General features: G+C 36.2%; 2 protein-coding genes across 3 annotated transcripts in view; one reads left to right on the forward strand and one right to left on the reverse strand.

The window, feature by feature from the left end:
• LOC133657685 (acetylcholine receptor subunit alpha-like) overlaps nucleotides 1-25156 on the forward strand; it is a 38516-nt gene that overhangs the window by 11856 nt on the left and 1504 nt on the right. The window contains exons 2-9 of the mRNA XM_062059304.1: nucleotides 13919-14061; nucleotides 14150-14194; nucleotides 17406-17515; nucleotides 17587-17782; nucleotides 22029-22266; nucleotides 22338-22561; nucleotides 24069-24183; nucleotides 24266-24390. Of these exons, the coding sequence (XP_061915288.1) occupies nucleotides 13919-14061; nucleotides 14150-14194; nucleotides 17406-17515; nucleotides 17587-17782; nucleotides 22029-22266; nucleotides 22338-22561; nucleotides 24069-24183; nucleotides 24266-24390 (1196 nt within the window). The remainder of the gene's footprint in view (nucleotides 1-13918; nucleotides 14062-14149; nucleotides 14195-17405; nucleotides 17516-17586; nucleotides 17783-22028; nucleotides 22267-22337; nucleotides 22562-24068; nucleotides 24184-24265; nucleotides 24391-25156) is intronic.
• Nucleotides 21542-25156, reverse strand: part of lnpk (lunapark, ER junction formation factor) — a 39011-nt gene continuing 35396 nt past the window's right edge. For both annotated transcript variants that reach the window (XR_009827336.1, XR_009827335.1), the window contains 2 exons: nucleotides 24052-24189; nucleotides 21542-22563 (listed from right to left, as the gene is read on the reverse strand). The gene's annotated coding sequence lies outside the window, so the exon portion shown is untranslated. The remainder of the gene's footprint in view (nucleotides 22564-24051; nucleotides 24190-25156) is intronic.

Genomic DNA, 25156 nt, shown 5'->3' on the forward strand with positions numbered 1-25156 from the left:
GAGAACATGGCTGACATAACACAGGAAGTATATGCAGCTTATGTAATCAACATCAACAACAATGTCTTTAAAGGCCTACTGAAAGCCACTACTAGCGACCACGCAGTCTGATAGTTTATACATCAATGATGAAATCTTAACATTGCAACACATGCCAATACGGCCGGGTTAACTTATAAAGTGCAATTTTACATTTCCAGCGAAACTTCCGGTTGAAAACGTCTATGTATGATGACGTATGCGCGTGACGTCAATGGTTGAAACGGAAGTATTCGGACCCATTGAATACAATACAAAAAGCTCTGTTTTGATCGCAATATTCCAGAGTATTCTGGACATCTGTGTTGGTGAATCTTTTGCAATTTGTTTAATGAACAATGAAGACTGCAAAGAAGAAAGCTGTAGATGGGGTCGGTGTATTAGCGACAGACTACAGCAACACAACCAGGAGGACTTTGAGATGGATAGCAGACGCGCTATCCGATGCTGGCCGCCGACCACATCTATGATCGGGTGAAGTCCTTCGTCGCTCCGTCGATCGCTGGAACGCAGGTGAGCACGGGTGTTGATGAGCAGATGAGGGCTGGCGTAGGTGGAGCGCTAATGTTTTTATCATAGCTTTGACGAGGTCCCGTAGCTAAGTTAGCTTCAATGGCATCGTTAGCAACAGCATTGTTAAAGGCCTACTGAAATGATTTTTTTTTATTTAAACGGGGATAGCAGATCTATTCTATGTGTCATACTTGATCATTTCGCGATATTGCCATATTTTTGCTGAAAGGATTTAGTATAGAACAACGACGATAAAGATTGCAACTTTTGGTATCTGATAAAAAAAAGGCTTGCCCCTACCGGAAGTAGCGTGACGTAGTCAGTTGAACATATACGCAAAGTTCCCTATTGTTTACAATGATGGCCTCATGAAGTGAGAGAGATTCGGACCGAGAAAGCGACAATTTCCCCATTAATTTGAGCGAGGATGAAAGATTTGTGGATGAGTAAAGTGCAAGTGAAGGACTAGTGGGGAGTTGAAGCTATTCAGATAGGGAAGATGCTGTGAGAGCCGGGGGTGACCTGATATTCAGCTGGGAATGACTATAACAGTAAATAAACACAAGACATATATATACTCTATTAGCCACAACACAACCAGGCTTATATTTAATATGCCACAAATTAATCCTGCATAAAAACACCTGCGTGTTTGTTACGCTAGCTCCTAGCTCCTCTGCTAGCTCCTAGCTCCATAGAACACGCCAATACAATTCAAACACCTGATCAACACACACAATCACTCAGCCCAAAAGACCGTTCACCTAACCCAAGGTTCATAAAGCTTATATATTTTTAAAAAGTTACGTACGTGACGCGCACATACGGTCAAGCTATCAAATGTTTAGCAGCCAAAGCTGCATACTCACGGTACCTGATATTCAGCTGGGAATGACTACAACAGTAAATAAACACAAGACATATATATACTCTATTAGCCACAACACAACCAGGCTTATATTTAATATGCCACAAATTAATCCTGCATAAAAACACCTACGTGTTTGTTATGCTAGCTCCTAGCTCCTCTGCTAGCTCCTAGCTCCATAGAACACGCCAATACAATTCAAACACCTGATCAACACACACAATCACTCAGCCCAAAAGACCGTTCACCTAACCCAAGGTTCATAAAGCTTATATATTTAAAAAAAGTTACGTACATACGCAAAAAAAAGTTGCGCACATACGGTCAAGCGATCAAATGTTTAGAAGCCAAAGCTGCATACTCACAGTAGCACGTCTGCGTCTTTGTCATCCAAATCAAAGTAATCCTGGTAAGAGTCTGTGTTGTCCCAGTTCTCTACAGGCGTCTGTGTATCGAAGTCAAAAGTCCTCCTGGTTAGAGTCTCTGTTTTCCGAGTTCTTCCATCTTGACTGCATCTTTCGGGAATGTAAACAAAGAAGCGCCGGCTGTGTACTGTTGTTGCTGACTACGTTCGAAAAATACGTCCATTTCGCACCGACAACTTTCTTCTTTGCTTGCTCAGCTTCCTTCTCCATAATGCAATGAACATGATTGGAACAGATTCACGAACACAGATGTCCAGAATACGTATTGGCTTCAATGTGGAAGGCATACCCGTGTTCCCCGGGCTACGTCACGCGCATACGTCATCCTCAGAGGCGTTTCGAACCGGAAGTTTAGCGGCAAATTTAAAATGTCACTTTATAAGTTAACCCGGCCGTATTGGCATGTGTTATAATGTTAAGATTTCATCATTGATATATAAACTATCAGACTGCGTGGTCGGTAGTAGTGGCTTTCAGTAGGCCTTTAAGCTTCGCCAGGCTGGAAAGCATTAACCGTGTAGTTACATGTCCCTGGTTTAATAGTATTGTTGATTTTCTGAGACAGTCCTGTAAGTCGCACCCCCGGCCAAACTATGAAAAAAACTGCAACTTATAGTCCGAAAAATACGGTAGTTTTTAACTCAGTATGACAGTATTGTTCTTGGAAACCGGAGAAAACTCTATTGAATCAAAAAAAAAAATGTTTCAAGGATAACTCCTAGACCAAACCAAAGTGGAAAAGTGGAGCCTTACTTTACTTAAGGCGGCTGAGTCGGAAAACCGGGGCGTGACATCCCGCACGACCCAGGTCCCGTACCATGGCTCCGTTGGAGAAAGTAAGAAGGACACAAGAAGCTAAAACCGCTAAAAAGTGAAGTAGCAAAATCACAGATGAAAGAGTGTTTGTACACTTTAATTAAAGTTCAGCTGGAATAACACATAGTTTATGATCTAGATCAGGGCTATTCGCCTACATAATGAAAAGGGCCGCAGTTTCAAGAGCCCAAGGTCTCACGTGGTGTTTCTTTAGAAAGTGCCTCCGCAGGTTATATTCCTTCGAGGCTGTGTTTACTTTGTGAATAAGCTTTCCCACAGCACTGTCAATAAATTCATTATTCTGCCCTGGCTACTCGTTCCCAGCGTGCGCCGCGAGACAGATAGTTAACAGCATGGAGAAACAGAAGCTATGTTTTGTTAATGATTGATATTCCTTATTTTGAATTATTGTATTTCTTTATAGGTCTTCCTTTATTTAGGTTTGTAAGACGGAAAATATTAACATTACGAAAGTTTAACATCCATTGTGTGTTTTACATAAATAACGTCCGTGGTGTACGTCAGTGTTTTTCAACCTTTTTTGAGCCAAGGCACATTTTTTTCATTGAAAAAATCCAGAGGCACACCACCAGCAAAAATCATAAAAAAATGAAACTCAGTTGACAGTAAAAAGTTGTTTTCGCAATTGTTGAATATGAATTCAAAGCATAACCAAGCATGGATCACGATAGCTCTTGTCTCAAAGTAGGTGTACTGTCACCACCTGTCACATCACGCCGTGACTTATTTGGAGTTTTTTGCTGTTTTCCTGTGTGTAGTGTTTTAGTCCCTTGTCTTGCGCTCCTATTTTGGTGGCTTTTCCTGTTTTGTTGGTATTTTCCTGGAGCAGTTTCATGTCTTCCTTTGAGCGATATTCCCCGCATCTGCTTTGTTTTCGCAATCAAGACTATTTAAGTTGTGCGGAGGCTGTCCTTGTTTACGGGGACTTTGTTGATCGTCGTGTCATGTACGGATGTACTTTGTGGACGGCGTCTGCTCCACACGCTGTAAGTCTTTGCTGTCGTCCAGCATTCTGTTTTTGTTTACTTTGCAGTCAGTTCAGTTTTAGTTTCATTCTGCATAGCCTTCCCTAAGCTTCAATACCTTTTTTTAGAGGCACTCACCTTTGGTTTAAGCATTAGATACCCGTTTACCTGCACGCTGTCGTCTGCATATTGTGATCACGACAAACCATGTTCCCGGCTTCTACAAAGCAATTAGCCTCCTGCTGCCACCTACAGATATGGAAGAGTATTACAACAAATTACATAATCTCCCACGGCACACTAGACCAGTGTTTTCCAACCTTTTTTGAGCCAAGGCACATGTTTTTCATTGAAAAAATGCGGAGGCACAACACCAGCAGAAATCATTAAAAAATTAAACTCAGCAGTCGATATTGACAATAAAAAGTCGTTGTCGCAATTGTTAGAGTTAGAGTTAGAGTTTGAGTTTATTTCGAACATGCAAGCATACAACATGATACATCACAATTTCCAGTTTCTCTTTTCAACATGTTCGAAAAGGAGTAGGAAGAAGCAGAGCTTATTTAATCCTACCCCTTTTCTTTACATAACAGTTGCTGAAACTTTTTTGTTCACTTCCTGTTCTCAATGTATTCACAATAAACTCCATAGGTAATCACAATAAAAATAAATCAATAAATAATAGTAAGAATTTAATAATAATAATTGGTGAAGAAAGTCATATTTCATATGATGAGATAAGTAAGATTACTTTAAGAATGAATGAATGGATGGATGAAATAAATGGAGAATGTTTGTCATGGTTCTTCTTCTTTGTACTTTGTAAACACTTTAAGTTTGAAGAGTTTCTTGAAGTGGATCATATTAGTACATTGTTTGATTGCTTTGCTTAATCCATTCCATCATTTAATTCCACATACTGATATACTGAAGGTCTTAAGTGTTGTACGTGCGTACAAATGTTTTAAATTACATTTTTCTCTAAGATTATATTTCTCCTCTTTTGTTGAGAAGAATTGTTGTATATTCTTGGCTAGCAGGTTATAGTTTGCTTTGTGCATAATCTTAGCTGTTTGCAAATTCACTATGTCGTGGAATTTCAGTATCTTTGATTCAATAAATAAAGGATTTGTATGTTCTCTATATCCAACATTATGTATTATTCTAACGGATCTCTTTTTGTAACACCGTTAATGAATGAAGTGTACTTTTGTAATTATTTCCCCATATTTCTGCACAGTAGCTCAGATATGGTAACACTAGTGAGCAGTAGAGAATATGAAGGGATTTTTTGTCTAGAACATGTTTTGCTTTATTCATTATTGACGTGTTTCTTGCTACTTTATGTTGTATATTTTTTACGTGAGATTTCCAGTTCAATTTATCATCAATCATTATACCTAGAAATTTGGTTTCATTTACTCTTTCAATTTCTATTCCGTCTATTTGTATTTGTGTTTGACTTTCTCTACTGCTATTACCAAATAGCATTATTTTAGTTTTACTGAGATTCAACGATAATCTATTTTTGTCAAACCATCTTTTTAATTTGTTAATTTCTTCTGTTATTATTTGTATTATCTCCTGTGTGTTCTCTCCTGAACAAAACGCTGTTGTATCATCCGCAAATAATACTAACTTTAAATCTTTTGTAACTTTACAAATGTCATTTATATAGAGATTGAATAATTTAGGTCCTAATATTGATCCCTGAGGTACACCACAGGATATATTTAGCGTTGTAGACGTGTGTTCGCCTAGCTTCACGTATTGTTTCCTGTTCGTTAGATAACTTCTTATCCAGTTTAAGACTAACCCTCTGATGCCATATCGTTCTAGTTTTTTTATTAAAATATTGTGATTAATTGTGTCAAATGCTTTAGTTAGATCCATAAAAACTGCTGCTGCACATTTTTATTATCTATTGCATTGGTAATTTATTTTGTAATTTCAATTAAAGCCATTGAAGTTGAGACATTAGCTCTGTATCCATATTGGTTCTCTTTGAGTATTCTATTTTTATTTATGAAACTCTCTAATCTGTTATTAAACAGTTTTTCAATGATTTTAGAAAATTGTGGAAGTAAAGAAACAGGTCTATAATTTGTAAATTTATGTTTATCTCCAGTCTTATAAATTGGTGCAACTTTAGCTATTTTCATTTTGTTTGGAAAAGTACCTGTTTGAAATGATAGATTACTAATATACATTAATGGTCCTGAGATCTCTTCTATAACCTTTTGTATCGTTTCCATATCAATTCCATTACAATCAGTTGAAGTCTTAGATTTACATTTTTTAATGATTGTCACTATTTCCTCCTGTGTCACATTACTGAGGAACATGGAGTTGGGATTTTGCTCTATGGTATCATTATAGTCCTCAATTGGAACTGGGTCTGGAATCCTTTCTTCCAATTTTGGTCCAATATTTACAAAATAATTATTGAAGCTTTCAACTACTTCCTTTATGTTGTCATTTTTTTTTATTTCCGTCTAAAAAGTATTGAGGGTAGTCCCTCTTTGTGCCATTTTTAATAATGCTATTGAGGATGCCCCATGTTGCTCTCATATTATTTTTGTTCCTGTCCAATAATTCACTGTAATATTCTTTTTTGCATGATCGTAGTATGTCTGTTAACTTGTTTTTATACTTTTTGTACTTAATTTCTGCCTCTATAGTTCTTTGTGCTATAAATTCTCTATATAGTGTATTCTTCTTCTTACAAGCATTTTTTAATCCTTTTGTCATCCATGGTTGATTATTCTTTCTCTGTTTATTACTGAGTTGTATCCATGGACAATGTTTGTCATAAAGTATTATGAACTTGTTTAAGAAATGTTCATATGCTTCATCAACCTCCTTTTCATTGTACACATTGTCCCAATCTTGCTTTTGTAGCTCAATTTTGAAAGCAGTCATCCTCTTCTCTGTGCACAGTCTTCGAAATGTCCTTTTGTCTTCCATTTTCTTCTTGTAGTGTCCATCATATATTGTAAAAACTGGCAGATGATCACTAACGTCGGTTATAAGTAGACCACTTGTAGTGTTATTGTCAAACTCATTGGTAAAAATATGATCAATAAGCGTGGCACAGTGTGCTGTGATTCTGCTTGGCTTTGTGATTTTTGGATATAAACTGATGCTGTATCAATGAAGTCATCAATAGACTTTTGCTTGTTAGGGTTCAATAAGTCAATATTAAAGTCACCACATAAGAACATTATTCTTTGACCATTGTCCATGTAAGTTGCCTTGATCCATTCTTCAAATGTTTCTATACTTGACTTAGGTGATCTATATATACAACTGATGAAAATGTTTTTGCTTTTTTCATGACATATTTCAATGGTTATACATTCTAAGATATTATCTATAGCAAATGACATGTTTTTTACCACTTTGTAGTTCAGGTTCTTCATTACGTACACAGCTACTCCTCCTCCATGTTTGTTGGTTCTGTTGATGTAGTTTAGTTCATATCCTTCCAGATCAAAATCTATTCCTTTTTTATCATCAATCCATGTTTCTGTGACAGCAATCACTTTGAATGGTTCGTTGATGTGTTCCAAAAAGTTCTTAATGTTGTTGTAGTTTGCATACAAGCTTCTGCTATTAAAATGAATAATTGACAATTTGTTATCACATGTAATGTTGCTATTATATTGATCATCTGTATAATAAAAACAATTATTACTGATGTGGGAGAAAAAATTTGTATCTGGATCTATATCATTTTCCAAATCCTGGTTTTTGTAATCTTTGTTGCAGAAATTTTTTAGTTCCATATTTTCTTGTTCAACAATCTTTGATGTTGTTTCAATAATCTCAATAAGTGTAGGTGGATGCAATCCTGAATGTAGGTCCTCTTGTTTAGTCGTCCCTTGGAACATAGTAGTGTCGATGCTGAATTTGGGTGTTTGTTTTCTGTCAGAGTCCATTATCATCGTTGTTGTGGTAGCTGTGTAAACTTTAAAAATTGTCCAGGTCCTTGATGTCATGGACAACAATTACTCTTGCTCCTGGACCTCCATTCAGCTTGATGTAGATTTTACAGTTGGTGCTCCAAGTTCCCTGGATTTTTCCCTGCTTCCTCAAGTCGCGTGCTTTCTTGGCGATTCCAGCATTACGTTTTGTGAGATGCTCATTCATGTACACATTTGTTCCCTTCAGCTTCTTTCCCTGTCTCAGCAATGCCATTTTAGATTTTCTGTTTACGAGTTTCACGAGCACGACTGGAGTGGCGTTGTTGTTTCTTCCGTTCAGTGGGATGCATGTTTCCATGGTATTAATGTCAATTTCAATTTCCTTTGATTGCAGGAAGTTGACCACTTGCTGTTCTGCTGAGATCATATCCATTTCATCTGGTTCACCTTCATTATTCACAGCTTTCGCATAGGATCTTGGTTTAATTCGGTGCCCAGTCACGATGATATCATTCATTCGTTTGTCCTGATCCATTTCATCTATGATGTTCCTCAACATGTTGTTGTCTTCTTGAAGGATCTTCATTCGTTTGCCCATTTCAGTGGCTTCATTATTTCTTCTGTTGTTCTGAGATTGCAGATTTTCTATATTTTCCTGCAGACTTTTCACATCTTGTTTGTGTTCTGTTGTTACTTTTCTTAGATATTCTTTCAATTCTTTTTTCATTTCTTTCATTACTTTTTTCATTTCTTTCATTTCTTCAAGTTTTTGTATTATCACTTCTTGATTCCCATCATGTCCTGTGTCCAACCTCAAATCTTGTTCCCAGTTGTGTTCTGTATCAGCTGACCCCGAAGGTTTCGGGATTTCAATCTTTCCTTTACCTTTTCGCATCGCGGCAGTCACTGACGTCAGTGCCTCTTGCTTGTGTCTTAACGGCAGTTGCTTCTTTAGCGACTTGCGGCACTTTAACTTGTTTTTTCCAACAATTTCGTATCTTGCGACGTTCAGAGATCAATTTGAGGTGTCAGCCTGTCAACTTATATCACTCTGCGACGTCGGGATCACTTTAAAACAGCTGTAAACTCGCCGTAGCTTTTGGTTGCTAGGCAACCGCTTTGAACTGCGGCAAGGCGCCTTTGGCTTGAGGCTAACGGCACTCCAAACTCGCCTTCTTTCAGCGTATCAGTGCCTCTCAACTGACCAAAATCAGATTGAAGATGCCAGGGTACTCTCCTGTGGCTGTGATCGCAAATCAGTGGTCAAAATCTTCAGATTTAACAAAAAACTCCGGTAGCAAGAGCGGAGCCTTTCTCTTTTGCGTCCTTTCTCATTGTTGGATATGACTTTAAAGCATAACCAAGCATGCATCAATATAGCTCTTGTCTCAAAGTAGGTGTAGTGTCACCACCTGTCACATCACGCCCTGACTTATTTGGAGTTTTTTGCTGTTTTCCTGTGTGTAGTGTTTTACTTCTTGTCTTGCGCTCCTATTTTGGTGGCTTTTTCTCTTTATTTGGTATTTTCCTGTATCATTTTCATGTCTTCCTTGACCGCTATTCCCCACACTTGCTTTGTTTTAGCAATCAAGAATATTTCAGTTGTTTTTATCCTTCTTTGTGGGGACATTGTCGATTGTCATGTCATTACATGCTCCACAGTAAGTCTTTGCTGTTGTCCAGCATTCTGTTTTTGTTTACTTTGTAGCCAGTTCGGTTTTAGTTTCGTTCTGCATAGCCTCCCCTAAGCTTCAATGCCTTTTCTTAGGGACACTCACCTTTTGTTTATTTTTGGTTGAAGCATTAGGCACCTTTTTACCTGCACACTGCCTCCCGCTGTTTCCGACATCTACAAAGCAATTAGCTACCTGCTGTCACCTACTGATATGGAAGAGTATAACGTGGTAAGTCTGCCAATGTCCAGACAGCACAGACACTCAACAACAACACATTATTAGCGGATTATAATTACTGGTTTGCAAAAAATATTTTTAACCCGAATAGGTGAAATTAGATAATCTCCCACGGCACACAAGACTGTATCTCACGGCACACTAGTGTGCCGCGGCACAGTGGTTGAAAAACACTGCACTAGACTATATCTCACGGTACAGGCAAAGTGGTTGAACAACACTGGTGTATGTTTAATAAAATAGAAGGTTTAGTGTTAACACACACAGCAAACATTGCACACACGGGGTTTAACGCAATTAAACCTAAGGTGCAGCTTTGTCGCCCTCTGCTGGTCAAACTCAGCGCTACACGTATTCAACCAGTTTGGATCGGCAGAGTTAAACACCCAAAACCAACACGACCACGAATACAAAAGACGTCAAAAAGTTGGCAATTTCGATACACTCACACCTTGTTGTCCGGTCGCTGTCAAAAGTCCGGCTATCGCGATACCACCATCTTCTTCTACTCACCCCACTGCTGGTTCATTGTGACTCATACGCCACGCTGTTGCCCCCTGTAGGGATGGTGGGAGTACTGCCTACAAGAGCAACCCGGCTTTAAATGGTTTCATCAAGCCTATTTGGGTGTTGTTGACCTGTTTTTAACAGGTTCTATTTTCATCGATATGCCCAAGGAATGTGTCATGATTTCTATCGATTTATCGTGATATGGATTTTTGGCCCACACAGCCTAGCAAATCAACAGCAACCGTCCAAACAAACCTCCAACCATTCCCACGTGCCTGTTTGTTTATCTGGGAAGTGCGACTAAATGTGGGGAGAGACCCCCGTGGAAGGTGAGGAGGAAACGGGAGTCGAGCGGTGACTGATGGCCCCGAGCGTCGGGTCGCTCCCTCCCTCCCCGTCTATTTCTGTCGCCGGACACATCAAAGGCGGCGCAACAGACGAGACGCCTTGTCCGTCAACTGCCTTTTAAGCCAGTTAAGATTATTTAAAAACGATGCGTGGCACACATCCAATTTGCATTACGCCATTTGTATCATAAGCAATACAGTACGTAAGTTTGGGGGCCTTCTACATCATCAGTGTTTAGTTTTTTTCCCTAAAAAGCCTGACGTATCAGATCCGATACATGCATTACACGTATAATCCACATTGGGGGCAGTAATTGACGTATTAGAGGGCTGTCCAGTTGCAAGATTGCCTCAAAGAAGAAACGAGAGACACCTTTTATAGTAAAATTGTTTTGAAAATGTGTGTATCAAATTTGAAACAGCAGGTATAAAAGGAAACGTAATTGTAAATTAGTCAATTGGAATTTTATTGCATTTCATGCATTATAAAAAAACATTGCGGTACTGCGTGAGAGGGTACACAATGAACAATAAATTTTAAAAAAACATGCCAAAAAATGATGTAATCAGAAGACTTGGAAGATGTTCATTGAGTTCATTTTGTAGGGGGGAAAAAGCAGATAAAGACAAATTACAGTTATTTCAAAAACTTTCTGGCTTTGAGAAACACTAAAAGAACATTGTGGTACTCAGTAATAGTTTCATTTTAAGATCAAGCCGAGTGAAAAAATGATGGAATACCCTGCAAATTTGCACTTCCAGAGGTAACAGCTGCATCAGATTGAATAGTCTGCAGTTATAAAGGACTGCTCACACCTCGGAGAGCTGTTGCATCAGGTGGATTGACATGAATCATGGGAGTTGCTAATTGGAACAAAGGAGAGGATTATCAAACTTCTTTAAGAAGGTAAATAATCACGCAGAGCTGCAAAATATGTTGATTTTTCACAGTAAGCTGTGTCTAAAATCTGGACCGTGTACAAACATGGAAAGGTTATAAAATCCTCTCCAGAAACTGGAGCCACCGTCTGTGACCCAACTGTAAGAAAGCGCCTAAGGAAATGGGTATTAAATACAGAAAAGCTAAACAAAAGAAGTCATTAACATCTAAACATTAAACAAACAAGGTAAGGAAAAGCCATGGTGGACTATTGATGACTGGATGGAAGTCACATTCAGTGACGAATGGTGAATCTGCAATGTTTGGTTTTGGTTCCAATGAGATTTATGAAGACGACTGCCTGAAGAAAGCGTGCACATTTGCACAGCCATTGATGATACGGGCTGCATGTCAGGTAATGATGGATGTCATCACATCTTTAATGAATGTACAAGTTCACATTGTGGCTCTTGAATAGGAATTTCCTGAAAATTTGGGAATTTCGGGAATTTTTGAAAATGTTGATACTAGCACAATTGTCGTAGATGATGTAAATGGGTTGGTGTAGGAATTTTTACAATTCATTGAAAAATGTTAACGTAGTAACAGTTTGAGTATTCCGGAATTCCTGGAAAACTGTAAATTTGAACGGAAAAAAAACGAAACTTTTGTTGTCCCAACTAAGAGAAATTATTTGATGGCAGAATGGTTGGAATTGGTTGAAAATTGTGGACTGTGAAAACTTTCCAGCAAGAGGTGAAAACAGGGCTTTGGAAAAACGGGAATTCTGGGAATTTTTGGAATTTCTTTGGACTTGGAAAATGGTGGTTTGATTGTTCAAGTTGAGTGGAGTGTGTGGATGGTGGAACGGCTCAAATTGGGTGGAAAATGTGGGAATTGTTCAAGTTCGAAAAATGGCCCATTTATTTTCAATAGGAAAAAGGTCCCAGAAAACCGGGAATTTTTAGAATTTTAGGCATTATAGAACTTTGAATACGTCCATTCATTTGAATTGGAATTTCCTGTAAATTTCTGAAAATGTTGATACTAGCACAATTGAATGAGTATTCTAGAATTCCTGGAAAACCGTAAATTTGAACGAAAAAAAACCTAAACTTTTGTTGTCCCAACTAAGAGAAATTATTTGATGGCAGAATGGTTGGAACTGGTTGAAAAATGTGTACTCTGAAAAGTTTCCAGCAAGAGGTGAAAACAGGGCTTTAGAAAACCGGGAATTCTGGGAATTCCTGGAATTTGTGTGGACTTGGAAAATGGTATTTTGATTCTTCAAGTTGAGTGGAGTGTGTGGATGGTGGAACGGCTCAAATTGGGTGGGGAATGTGGGAATTGTTCAAGTTCGAAAAATGGCCAATTCATTTTCAATGGGACAAATATCCCGGAAAACTGTTTTGGGGCGCTTACGATTTCCGGTTCAGCGGAACGTTTTGATACTAGAAAGGTTCTGATCGGATGAAAACTGTGGGCCGTGGCCTCCACCAGACTACGTGAATGCTCGGACATTCATACAATATTAGAGAGGCCCTTGGACCTCTGCCAGGCCCTACTTTCCAATAGTAAAAAAATAAGTCCTGAATCCAGACGGTGATCCGGATCAGCCCCAAAATGTAATCACATGTTTCTTATCCCATTTCCGCCAGCATACACGCACACTGTGACACAAACGCAAGGTAACGTAGGATAAACCGCCAGGATCAGGCCCGACATGTAATCAGTTGTTTTGTATCCCATTTTGGACATTTCCTGAAATGTTCATGGAAATCTGCACGTAGCTTTTTGAGTTATTTCGCATAACCAGCTCACTAGCTAGGTCATTAGAGTAGCATTGTTTCTTCAAAGGAAAATTGTAGAGCGAATGGAACAAATTGGGGGTCAAACATGCCAGGGCTATTCGACTAAATACAACTAAAAGCTAAGGACCGGTGGACCGGACTTCTCCCTTTACCAACCAGGACTATTTATTCTGTCAGAATTACACATTTCAGTAAAACAGCCCTGTGTTTTTGGGAATTTGCTGCAAAATTGTTAGATTTGTAGGAAATATGGGAGATTTGAACTGAACTAAGGGGTCAGTGGATTTGGTCCGCTAGCCGCCGGTTGAATATCTTGGCGTGCGATGTTCCAGATGCTGATTTCTACACATTAACACTCTGTAAAATGAGATGTATAAAGCATGGAGGGGTACTGCCAAGGCTCAGGAAGTGCTCTGTACATAAAGAATGTGCCATACGAGGTGTTAAATTCGGGTTAACTTCCTGTCAAGCGGCCTCTTAGCACCTAGATGAAGTTCTCTGGTCCCCAGCGGGACTTGATCGCCGCGCTTATCGCCGGCTCGCCAGTCATTCGGTCGGTCTGCTCGTTGATCCGTCTGCGTCCGCCTGTTCCTGCGCGTCTGTCATCTGATCGACCCCTCGCTCTTCCCGAATTCCTTCTCCACGCTGACCAGCTGAAAGGCTCTCGGGTTGCTGGTCGGACGTCACGGGGTTCATTGTGAGAACCACAGAGGCGTCGCTGTCACGCCAGTATTTGAGGGGACGCGGGACGTTGACTGAGTGACCGGCATGGCTCCGCCTCGCGCCTCCTGCTGGCCGCTGCGTGAAACAACACTGGTGGACCTGGTCCAAACCCTTCTGTCCATGGTCCAAAGCCTTCTGTCTGTCATGCTCTTGTGCGGCAGGTCCGGCCGCCTGCTCGGAAGACGAGACCCGCCTGGTGAAGCACCTGTTCACGGGCTACAACAAGGTGGTCCGCCCCGTCAACCACTTCAGCGAGGCCGTGGTGGTCACGGTGGGACTGCAGTTGATTCAGCTCATCAGTGTGGTCAGACCCTCATTGCAGAGACATGAATGCCATATTTCTTCTGCTGCCGAGTCGAAGCTGCGTTTATACGATTTGTTTTCCCCTTCAGGATGAAGTCAACCAGATTGTGACCAGTAATGTCCGCCTCAAACAGGTAAGAAACTGTTGTTCGGGAACTGAACAATCATTCTGAAACACACGACAGCGGTCCTCTATTCCGCCCATAGAACCCAATAAATAAACATCTAGAAAGTGCCAACAATACCCCATTTACAAATTGTGACTTGAATATTTAATATTAGTGATATTTTTATTACAAGCGCTAAAGTCGACCAACTATCTATAGCGGCGCTTGTGTGCCAATGTTGACAATAGACTGATCAATTATTTATGATCATAAACCATGCCTCTCACCAGGATAGTAGAAGGATGAGGACGTATTCCGACAAGTTGGTACACTTTATTTAGACCCGGGAATGGCGAGAACAACACGAAAATATGTTTCTTCACGAGTCATTCTTCATCTAAACCAGGGGTCACCAACGCGGTGCCCGTGGGCACCAGGTAGCCCGTAAGGACCAGATGAGTAGCCCGCTGGCCTGTTCTAAAAATAGCTCAAATAGCAGCACTTACCAGTGAGCTGCCTCTATTTTTTAAATTGTATTTATTTACTAGCAAGCTGGTCTCGCTTTGCCCGACATTTTTAATTCTAAAAGAGACAAAACTCAAATAGAATTTGAAAATCCAAGAAAATATTTTAAAGACTTGGTCTTCACTTGTTTAAATAAATTCATTAATTTTTTTACTTTGCTTCTTATAACTTTCAGACAGACAATTTTAGAGAAAAAATACAACCTTAAAAATTATTTTAGGATTTTTAAACACATATACCTTTTTACCTTTTAAATTCCTTCCTCTTCTTTCCTGACAATGTAAATCAATGTTCAAGTGAATTTATTTTTTTTATTGTAAAGAATAATAAATAAATTTTAGCTTCTGTTTTTTCGACAAAGAATATTTGTGAAATATTTCTTCAAATTTATTATGACTAAAATTCAAAAAAATTATTCTGGCAAATCTAGAAAATCTGTAGAATCAAATTTAAATCTTATTTTAAAGTCTTTTGAATTTCTTTTAAAATTTTTGTTCTGGAAAATCTAGAAGAAATAATGATGTGTCTAGCTTGGTCCAATTTGTTTTATATTCTAACAAAGTGTAGATTGGATTTTAACCTATTTAAAGCATATCATCAAAATTCTAAAATTAATCTTAATCAGGAAAAATTACTAATGATGTTCCATAAATTATTTTTTTAAATTTTCAAAAAGATTCGAATTAGCTAGTTTTTCTCTTCTTTTTTTCGGTTGAATTTTGAATTTTAAAGAGTCGAAATTGAAGATAAACTATGTTTCAAAAATTAATTGTCATTTTTTTCGTGTTTTCTCCTCTTTTAAACCGTTCAATTAAGTGTAAATATCATTAATTATTAATAATAACATAGAGTTAAAGGTAAATTGAGCAAATTGGCTATTTCTGGCAATTTATTTAAGTGTGTATCAAACTGGTAGCCCTTCACATTAATCAGTACCCAAGAAGTAGCTCTTGGTTTCAAAAAGGTTGGTGACCCCTGATCTAAACTATAATATATCAACGTCCTACTAGTCGGCATCCTAATGACGTACATTGTTATACTTCCGGTAACTTGTTTTTCTTTGTCATTTATGTAAATACAGTGTAACCTCGATTTCCGAACTCAAAACGGTTCTTGAACAGGGTTCGTAAATCGAAAAGTTCGTATAATGAAGAACATATATGCGTAAGAAACAATGTGAATATGAATAATGGGTTCAAGTGTCCCGCGGTACAAACTGTTGTTACCTTCACCTTTAAAGGAGAACTGAACAATCATTATGAAAAACATGACCGTGGTGCTCTATTCAACCCATAAAACCCAATGAAAAAACATCCAAAATACGCCAACAATACTCCATTTACATTTGGTGACTTGAATATTATTAGTATTCGTGATATCGTTATTACAAGCGCTTACGCAGACCAACTATTTATAGCGGCGCTTGTGTGCCAATGTTGACAATACCGACTGATCAACTGCTTCCTTGTTTCCTTGCACTTCAACCTTTATTTGTGATCATAAACCATGCCTCTCACCTGGATAGTAGCAAGATGAGGAGGTAGTCCAACAAGTTGGTACACTTTGACAGCCAATTTACTCCCGGGAATGGCGAGAACGACACGAAAAGATGTTTCTTTGCGAGTAATATGAGTCATTCTTCATCTAAACGGGAATATATGAACGTCCTAGCAGTCGGCATCCTAATGACGTACATTGTTATACTTCCGGTCACTCGACTTTGTCATTTATGTAAATACAGTGCAACCTCGGTTTACGAACTTAAACGGTTCTTGAACAGGGTCCGTAAATCGAAAAGTTTGTATAGTGAAGCACATTTCAGGGTAAGAAAAAATGTGAATATATGTGGGATCTGAGGCGAGGATGTCGTTGTGGATTGTGCAGCCCTTTGTGATTAAGGGCTATATAAATAAACTTTGATTGATTGATTGATTGATTGAATATGAATAATGGGTTCAAGCCTCGAAATAAAAAATAAATAAGATTTAACCAAATAAAATTACATTAAAATAATGAAATAAATAAATAAATAATTTATTTTTTTATTGTTGACATTGTTACTATTGTTGTAAAACAAAAATTGTATTAAATGAAATCCAATTTAAAAAATAAATCCAATTTGATCAAATAAAGTTACATTAAACAGTGAAATAAATAAATCAAATAAAATTGGTATTGTCGACAATATTGTCGACATTGTTACTGTTATTGTAAAATAAAAATAAAATAATATATATATATATTTTTTAAATATATATATATATATATATATATATATATATATATATATATATATATATATATATATATATATATATATATATATATATATATATATATATATATATACTGTATATAATTACATTAAAATAAATAATGAAATAAATTAAATCAAATACAATTTTTATTGTCGACAATATTGTCGACATTGTTACGGTTATTGTAATATAAAAATATAATAAAATGAAATGCAATTTAAAAAAATAAAAATTAAAAAATGTATATATATATATATATATATATATATATATATATATATATATATATATATATATATATATATATATATATATATATATATATATATAATTACATTAAAATAAATAATGAAATAAATTAAATCAAATGAAATTGTGGTTGTCGATATTTGACCTATCGTTGCACCCCTACTTGGTTGAAGCCACTAATTGAAGTGTTTGACTGTGACGCGCAGCAATGGACTGACGTGAACCTGCACTGGAATCCTGACGACTACGGCGGCATCAGTAAGATTCGAATCCCGTCCAGAGACATCTGGAAGCCTGACTTGGTGCTTTACAACAAGTAAACAAACCTTGCGCATGTGTGCACAAACACACACATACTGACCCTCTGCCATCTCTCCTCCTGGCTAGCGCTGACGGCGACTTTGCCATCATCCATGAAACTAAAGTCCTGCTGGAGCACACTGGAAAGATCACGTGGAACCCTCCCGCCATCTTTAAGAGTTACTGCGAGATCATCGTCCTGCATTTCCCCTTTGACCTGCAGAACTGCAGCATGAAGCTGGGGACGTGGACCTACGACGGCCGGCTGGTCGTCATCAACCCAGTGAGTTTGGACTTGAACAGACATGCATTAATAAAACCTTTTTGTTGTCTCAAATGCTGCAAATTCAAAACACCACAATGATAAACTGTGGAGGATTGTAATAGTTTACAATACTATTTAGTAGTCGATCTACATAGCTATATTCGCCCATGTGGTCGTACATTAAAGCAGGGTTGTGCAAAGCCATTTTTTTAACATTTCAAAATACTACAACTACAAAGAAATAACATTAAAAAGTGTAATGAAAGAGCAAACCGGTGAAATGTAAGGAGAAAAAGCTGCATTGTTGATTCTAATAACACAAAGCTGCTATGTAGGCTGTCTTTTTTTCTCTTTAAAATTGTCGTTGCTGAAAATATAATAATGACTCAAAATCAATGTTGGTACAAATTATTGACATGTTGAAGGCTCCAATTACTTCACATCAAATATTCCACTTTGAAATATTTTTTTGGGAAAAATATTTCATAATTTGTGTGTTTTCCATTAAAAAAACTAAAGTTTTCTTTGACAAAAAGGGCAGAACACAAACAAACAGAAACAATTAAAAAATAAAAACTTGACAGCTATATCTGAAGTTAATCTAGAGATTTGAGCGTTAAATGAAAAAATAAAAACAAATTGATGACCTATTTTAACATACACATATTTATATATATATATATATATATATATATATATATATATATATATATATATATATATATACATATATATATATATATATATATATATATATATATATAAAATGTAATATAATATATACACACACACATATATATGTATATATAATATATATATACATATATATGTATATATATACATATATATGTATATATATATATATATATACATATACATGTATATATATATATATATACATATATATATATACACACATATATATACATATATATATATACACACATATATATATATATATATATATATATATATATATATATATATATATATATATATATATATATATATATATATATATATATATATATATATATATGTATATGTATGTATGTATATATAAAATATAATATAATATATATACACATATATATATAAAAGTTATTTTTAACATTATGATTGAGATCATTCCAAAAACTTAATTGTATTGGCTTTTACAATGAACATATAAAAATGGCCCCCACATGCTTTAATTTTTCAGTGTGCAGCCCTCAGTGGAAAAAGGTTCGTAAACCCCTGCATTAAAGGCATAAAGAAAAATGTACCTTTTCATTCTGCCAAATTTCTTCCGGGCATCCTAATCATTTCATCTCGGGCGAACATCCCTCAGGTGTGGTGGCTAAACTTGCAGCTTTTCTCTCATGCAGTTGTTTTAGCTGGCGCGTTTGCCCCTGTCAGCCAATATAAATCCGAGAAAACAATTTAAAAACAGATGAATAATCAATGTATCAAACTTTATTTATATAGCAGTTTTCATGTAGAAACACAAAGTGATTTACACAAAAAAAAAAAATAAAGAGAAGAAAAACAGCACTATTGACAATAAAAACAACTAAATATGGCACTGAGGGTTGAGATATAAAAGCCACTTTTGCAGCGTCTACACTGGAGAATAACTAAAAATAACGCCACCAAAAAATACTATAGAACATAGTTTTAAAATATGTAAAATTAAAATATAAATAATACATTAATAAGCGAATGAAAACATAACATTGAAAGAATAGTAGTACTAATATTGACAAATGTAATTGAAAAAAATAACAATAAAATTATAAAAAAGCCTAAGAGTTCAAAATGATCAGTAAAAAGCTTCATTAAAAAGTGTGTTTTTACCTTTAAAATTTTAATTTAAAAAACTACGAAATAAAGAGGCAGCTCATAATTACTCTCAAGTTGGTTTAAAAATAATTTCCACTAGGCCGTGTTTCTCTTTCATAGTCAAACTAAAAAAATCAGAAGAATGTTTCTCAAAACAGATGCTTGATTAAAAATAGTTTAGTCTCAAATGTAAATAATTAAGTTTGGAAGTCACCGGCGTTCTTATTATGAAAATCTGTAAACAGGAAGTTGCACAATTAATCACAGTGAAGTGCAGCGGTACCCCTCATTCTGCAGTGACGTCATCGTCAGAGAAGTGTTGTTTTTTGTTTTGTTTATTAAAGCTGCTTCTTTGGCCCAGGATCAACGTGATGATATATCGAACGCCTGCAGGGTTTAACCCCCTCTTGTTGACTCGTTTTCGGGACAGAAAGTAATCCAACATCTGCTAGGTTAGCTAAAGTAGCAGCTAGCCATTAGCACGTAGCCAGCAGTAGCCTCCATTATTAGCCTTTGACGTTACCTTTATCACACAAAAAACATTATTACAGCTTGGTGATACGAAATGTGTTTAAATGAAATGGCAAGCATAAACAAAATGTTAGCGAGGGACTTCTTTCTACAGACTTGTCGAAAGCTCATTTGTCTTTTTTCCATAACTTTATTGACAAACTGACAACAACGATGCCCACTTGCGTTTTACTTCCGCCACCCGCCCCTCGGAAAAAAATGACGTCATCACACCAACAAGGAAACTCACCAAAACAATTATGCTACAGTGCGTCATATAAAGAAATGTTTTTTTTTTTTTAATACCGAAAGAACGCTGTTAAACTTGTATGTCCTCGAGTAAAATGTAATATTCACAAATCCAGAGTGATGTCATTAAAAACAAATATTTTGTTTAGTTCTGAAATAAATACATGTGTATGACAAAGATAAACAAAACGGCCATCAAAATTGCACACGCTATAAAAAAAAACATTAAAAATAAACAAAAGTTTTGTGATTTTAAATATATATATATATATATATATATATATATATATATATATATATATACATATATATATATATATATATACATATATATATATATATATATATATATATATATATATATATATATATATATATATATATATATATATATATATATATATATATATATATATATATATATATATAATAAATGGGTTATACTTGTATAGCGCTTTTCTACCTTCAAGGTACTCAAAGCGCTTTGACAGTATTTCCACATTCACCAATTCACACACTGATGGCGGGAGCTGCCATGCAAGGCGCTAACCAGCAGCCATCAGGAGCAAGGGTGAAGTGTCTTGCCCAAGGACACAACGGACGTGACTAGGATGGTAGAAGGTGGGGATTGAACCCCAGTAACCAGCAACCCTCCGATTGCTGGCACGGCCACTCTACCAACTTCGCCACGCGAATATACAGGTATATATATATATATATATATATATATATATATATATATATATATATATATATATATATATATATATATATATATATATATATATATATATATATATATATATACATATACGTATATGTATATACATATACGTATATGTATATACAAATATATACATATATATATGTATATACATATACATATATACATGTATATACACATATATATATATATGTATATACACATATATATATATGTATATACATATGTATATACATATATATATATATATGTATATACACATATATATATACATATGTATATACACATATATATATACATACATATGTATATACATATGTATATATATATATATGTATATACACACATTATATATATATATATATATATATATATATATATATATATATATATATATATATATATATATATATATATATATATATATATATATATATATATATATATATATATATATATACATTCAAGCCAGCATGTTTCCTGGTTTTGAAAATTCCCTGATTAGTTGGAATTACCAGGAATTTACCCCCATTGAAAATGAATGGGCAATATAAAAACCTCTCCATATCCCACATTTCTCATCCGATTTGAACCGTACATAGATTTTCTCCAAGTCTTTCTCCCGCAGAACGTGACTTTTCAGTCACGTCCTTATCCTCTCTCCCCTCCTGCTCCCGGCCGCTTACTGTTAAAGACAACAGATGATTAGATTAACACGTACCACCTGTGAAAACTAATCACTTACCAGCTGTGTCTCGCCGGCAGCACTGCCACGCCCCCGTCTGATGGTGCTCTGCCCTCAGCACCATGGACAGAGGCGGTGACCTTTGCTCCTGCAGGCAGCGCTGGCCACACCTCCCTCCACAAACATTTATTTGTGTAGTTGTTTGGACTCGCAAGTGTAATGGAAACAGGAATAAACTGTGGCCACCTTGCTGAGTAAAATGTTCTGTGATGCAGGACAACGACCGCCCAGACTTGAGTAACTTCATGGAGTCGGGTGAGTGGGTGCTGAAGGACTACAGGAGCTGGAAACATTGGGTCTACTACACCTGCTGCCCAGAAACGCCCTACCTGGACATCACCTACCACTTCCTGATGCTGCGCCTGCCGCTCTACTTCATCGTCAACGTCATCATCCCCTGCATGCTCTTCTCCTTCCTCACCGGGCTGGTCTTTTACCTGCCGACAGACTCGGGTAGGCGAGCATGCGCCAGGGTTGGTCTGTGATCGTCAAAAGTCCAAACGTCGTCTCGTCCCCCCGCACAGGTGAAAAGATGACTCTGTCCATCTCCGTCCTGCTCTCGCTGACCGTCTTCCTGCTGGTCATCGTGGAGCTCATCCCGTCCACGTCCAGCGCCGTGCCGCTCATCGGGAAGTACATGCTCTTCACCATGGTGTTCGTCATCGCCTCCATCATCATCACCGTCATCGTCATCAACACGCACCACCGCTCGCCCAGCACGCACACCATGCCCGCCTGGATACGCAAGGTCTGTTTCAAATCATCAGACAAGACCAGATTCATACTCAAACATGTCTTATTTCACTATTTTTTAATTCGTTTTTTTCATTACACTGTTTTATTCTCTATACTTAGTCAGGTAAAAATATATATTTTTTAAAACGCTCAAATTCTGAAAAAAGTGCTTGAAATTGAAATTACGAAACTATTTAGCGGTTTTTAATTAAAAAAAATAATTAAGTAAAATATTTTACTAAATTATCCACAAAATTGAGTTTTTTCAAAATAATCACATTAACAGAATTTAAGAATAAATTATTTATTTGTTTTATGTGTTATTTATTTCTCAACCCATTTATATATTATATGAAGTTTGAAAGTGTGTATTCATATAATGCAGTTTAGCATAAATGATGTGTTAGTAAATCAAAGGTTTTGCCACACAAAATAATTAGGCCATAATGAAACAAATTTTTAAAAAAATATAGAGACAACAAATAGCTAAAATATTAACATTTATAAAATTGTTATTACATTTTACTAAACTATAAAAATAATAAAAGAAATAATTAAGCCATAATTAAACTAATAAAACGTAGAGACAATAGACAACTAAAATATTAAAGTTGTGAAATATTTTACTAAATTATCCATAAAAGAGATTTTTTTTTTAATAATCAAATTTAGAGAATTTAAAGTTGTGAAATATTTTTACTAAATTATCCATAAAATTGAGATTTATTTTTCAAAATAATCACATATAAAGCATTTAAAAAGAAATTATCATTTGTTTCATTGTAAATGTAATCATTTCACAAATAATTTATATATTCTATGAATAGTGTAAATATTTAATGATGTATAATGCAATGTAGTATAAATAACGTGTTAATAATTCAAACATTTTCTACAACAAAATAATTGGGCCATAATTAAACTAATATTAAATATAAAGACAATAGATAGCTAAAATGTTAATGACTTTATAAAGTTGTGAAACATTTTACAAAAATATTCATACAGTAGATAGGGGAATTGTTTTCAAAATAAACACATTTAAATAATTTAAAAATAAATGAATTATTTGTTGTTGTTTTTTTATTTCACCACCAATTTATATATTCTATGAAGTTTGTAATTATTAAATGATGTATTCATATAATGCAATGTAGTATAAATTATGTGTTAATAAATCAATGGTTTTGCGCTACAAAATAATTAGGCCATAATGAAACTAATAGCTAAAATATTGACTTTATAAAATTTTACAAAATAATAGGGCGATAATTAAACTAATAAAAAACTGAGACAATAGATAGCTAAAATATTCTATTTTTTAGAATTATTTTGACAATTTATTAAAATATTTCATGTTTTAACGATAACAATTTAAACTATTGAAATCATATATTCAATAGGGTTATGGTTAGTATCGTAATATAATAGTCTGGTTGAAGTAGCGAAAAGTTAAGAGACACTTACTCATGCATAAACCCTAAACTTCTGAGTGAACCTCACCTGCTGGTGTGTCTCAGGTGTTCATCGAGACCATCCCCAACATGATGTTCTTCTCCACCATGAAGTGTCCCAGCCAGGAGGTCCGCCAGAAGAGGTTGTTCCCCACAGACATGGACATCTCCGACATCTCGGGTAGGACTGGGGGAAAAATTGCATCACTCGCGGGAGGGGGGGATTAAAAATCGTTCGCCGTAACACCGGGTGTGGTCTGCAGGTAACCCCGCCCCCACCAACGTCCCCTACCAGTCCCCCATCGTCAAGAACCCCGACGTCCGCAGCGCCATCGAAGGCATCAAGTACATCGCTGAGACCATGAAGTCGGACGAGGAGTCCAACAATGTAAGACCCACGGCTCACTATCCAGATTTGTTTATACACATCGCCATGGCGACGCAACATTTCCTCGTACGTTTACTAGTTATGATGAGTATTGGCTGTTTGTTATCGGAGGATGCCTTATTTCTGTATTTTTATATGAGTGATAATTTACCATTATTGTCCCGGGTCCGATATCGTCAAAAAAACAAGTAACGGACGATATCGGCTTGCATGTCCAAATGTGCGATATCATGTGCGATACAAGCAGCGTGTTTACTTGTGCAAAGTTAACATCTTGGAGCGCGCAGCTACACGACAGCTAAGCACACAAGCTGGACTGAAACAGCACGTTTCTCAATAATAATTATAGTAGCGTATTACTCACCCACGCAAAGTCTCCCAAGGCAGAAGCATATTAGAAGGTATCCAGTAACAAACGTGTCCGCATCATATCACTGAGTGAGCTTAACTTTGTGAGTCATTGTGACCACTAAGTGTCGCCAAAAACAAATGACCACTCACTTCAAGTTAAAGACTGCATAGGTCCATTCCATATCGTTAATGATAAATAAATTAGTGTTTGTGTTTCTGTTTGACTCATTTCACTTAAAGGCCTACTGAAATGAAATTGTTTTATTGAAACGGTGATAGCAGATCCATTCTATATGTCATACTTGATCATTTCGCGAATTTTGCCATATTTTTGCTGAAAGGATTTAGTAGAGAACAGACGATAAAGTTCACAACTTTTGGTCGCTGATAAAAAAAAGCCTTGCCTGGACCGGAA

This window comes from Entelurus aequoreus, linkage group LG09 (genome assembly GCF_033978785.1).
Source record: "Entelurus aequoreus isolate RoL-2023_Sb linkage group LG09, RoL_Eaeq_v1.1, whole genome shotgun sequence".
NCBI classification, from domain to species: domain Eukaryota; kingdom Metazoa; phylum Chordata; class Actinopteri; order Syngnathiformes; family Syngnathidae; genus Entelurus; species Entelurus aequoreus.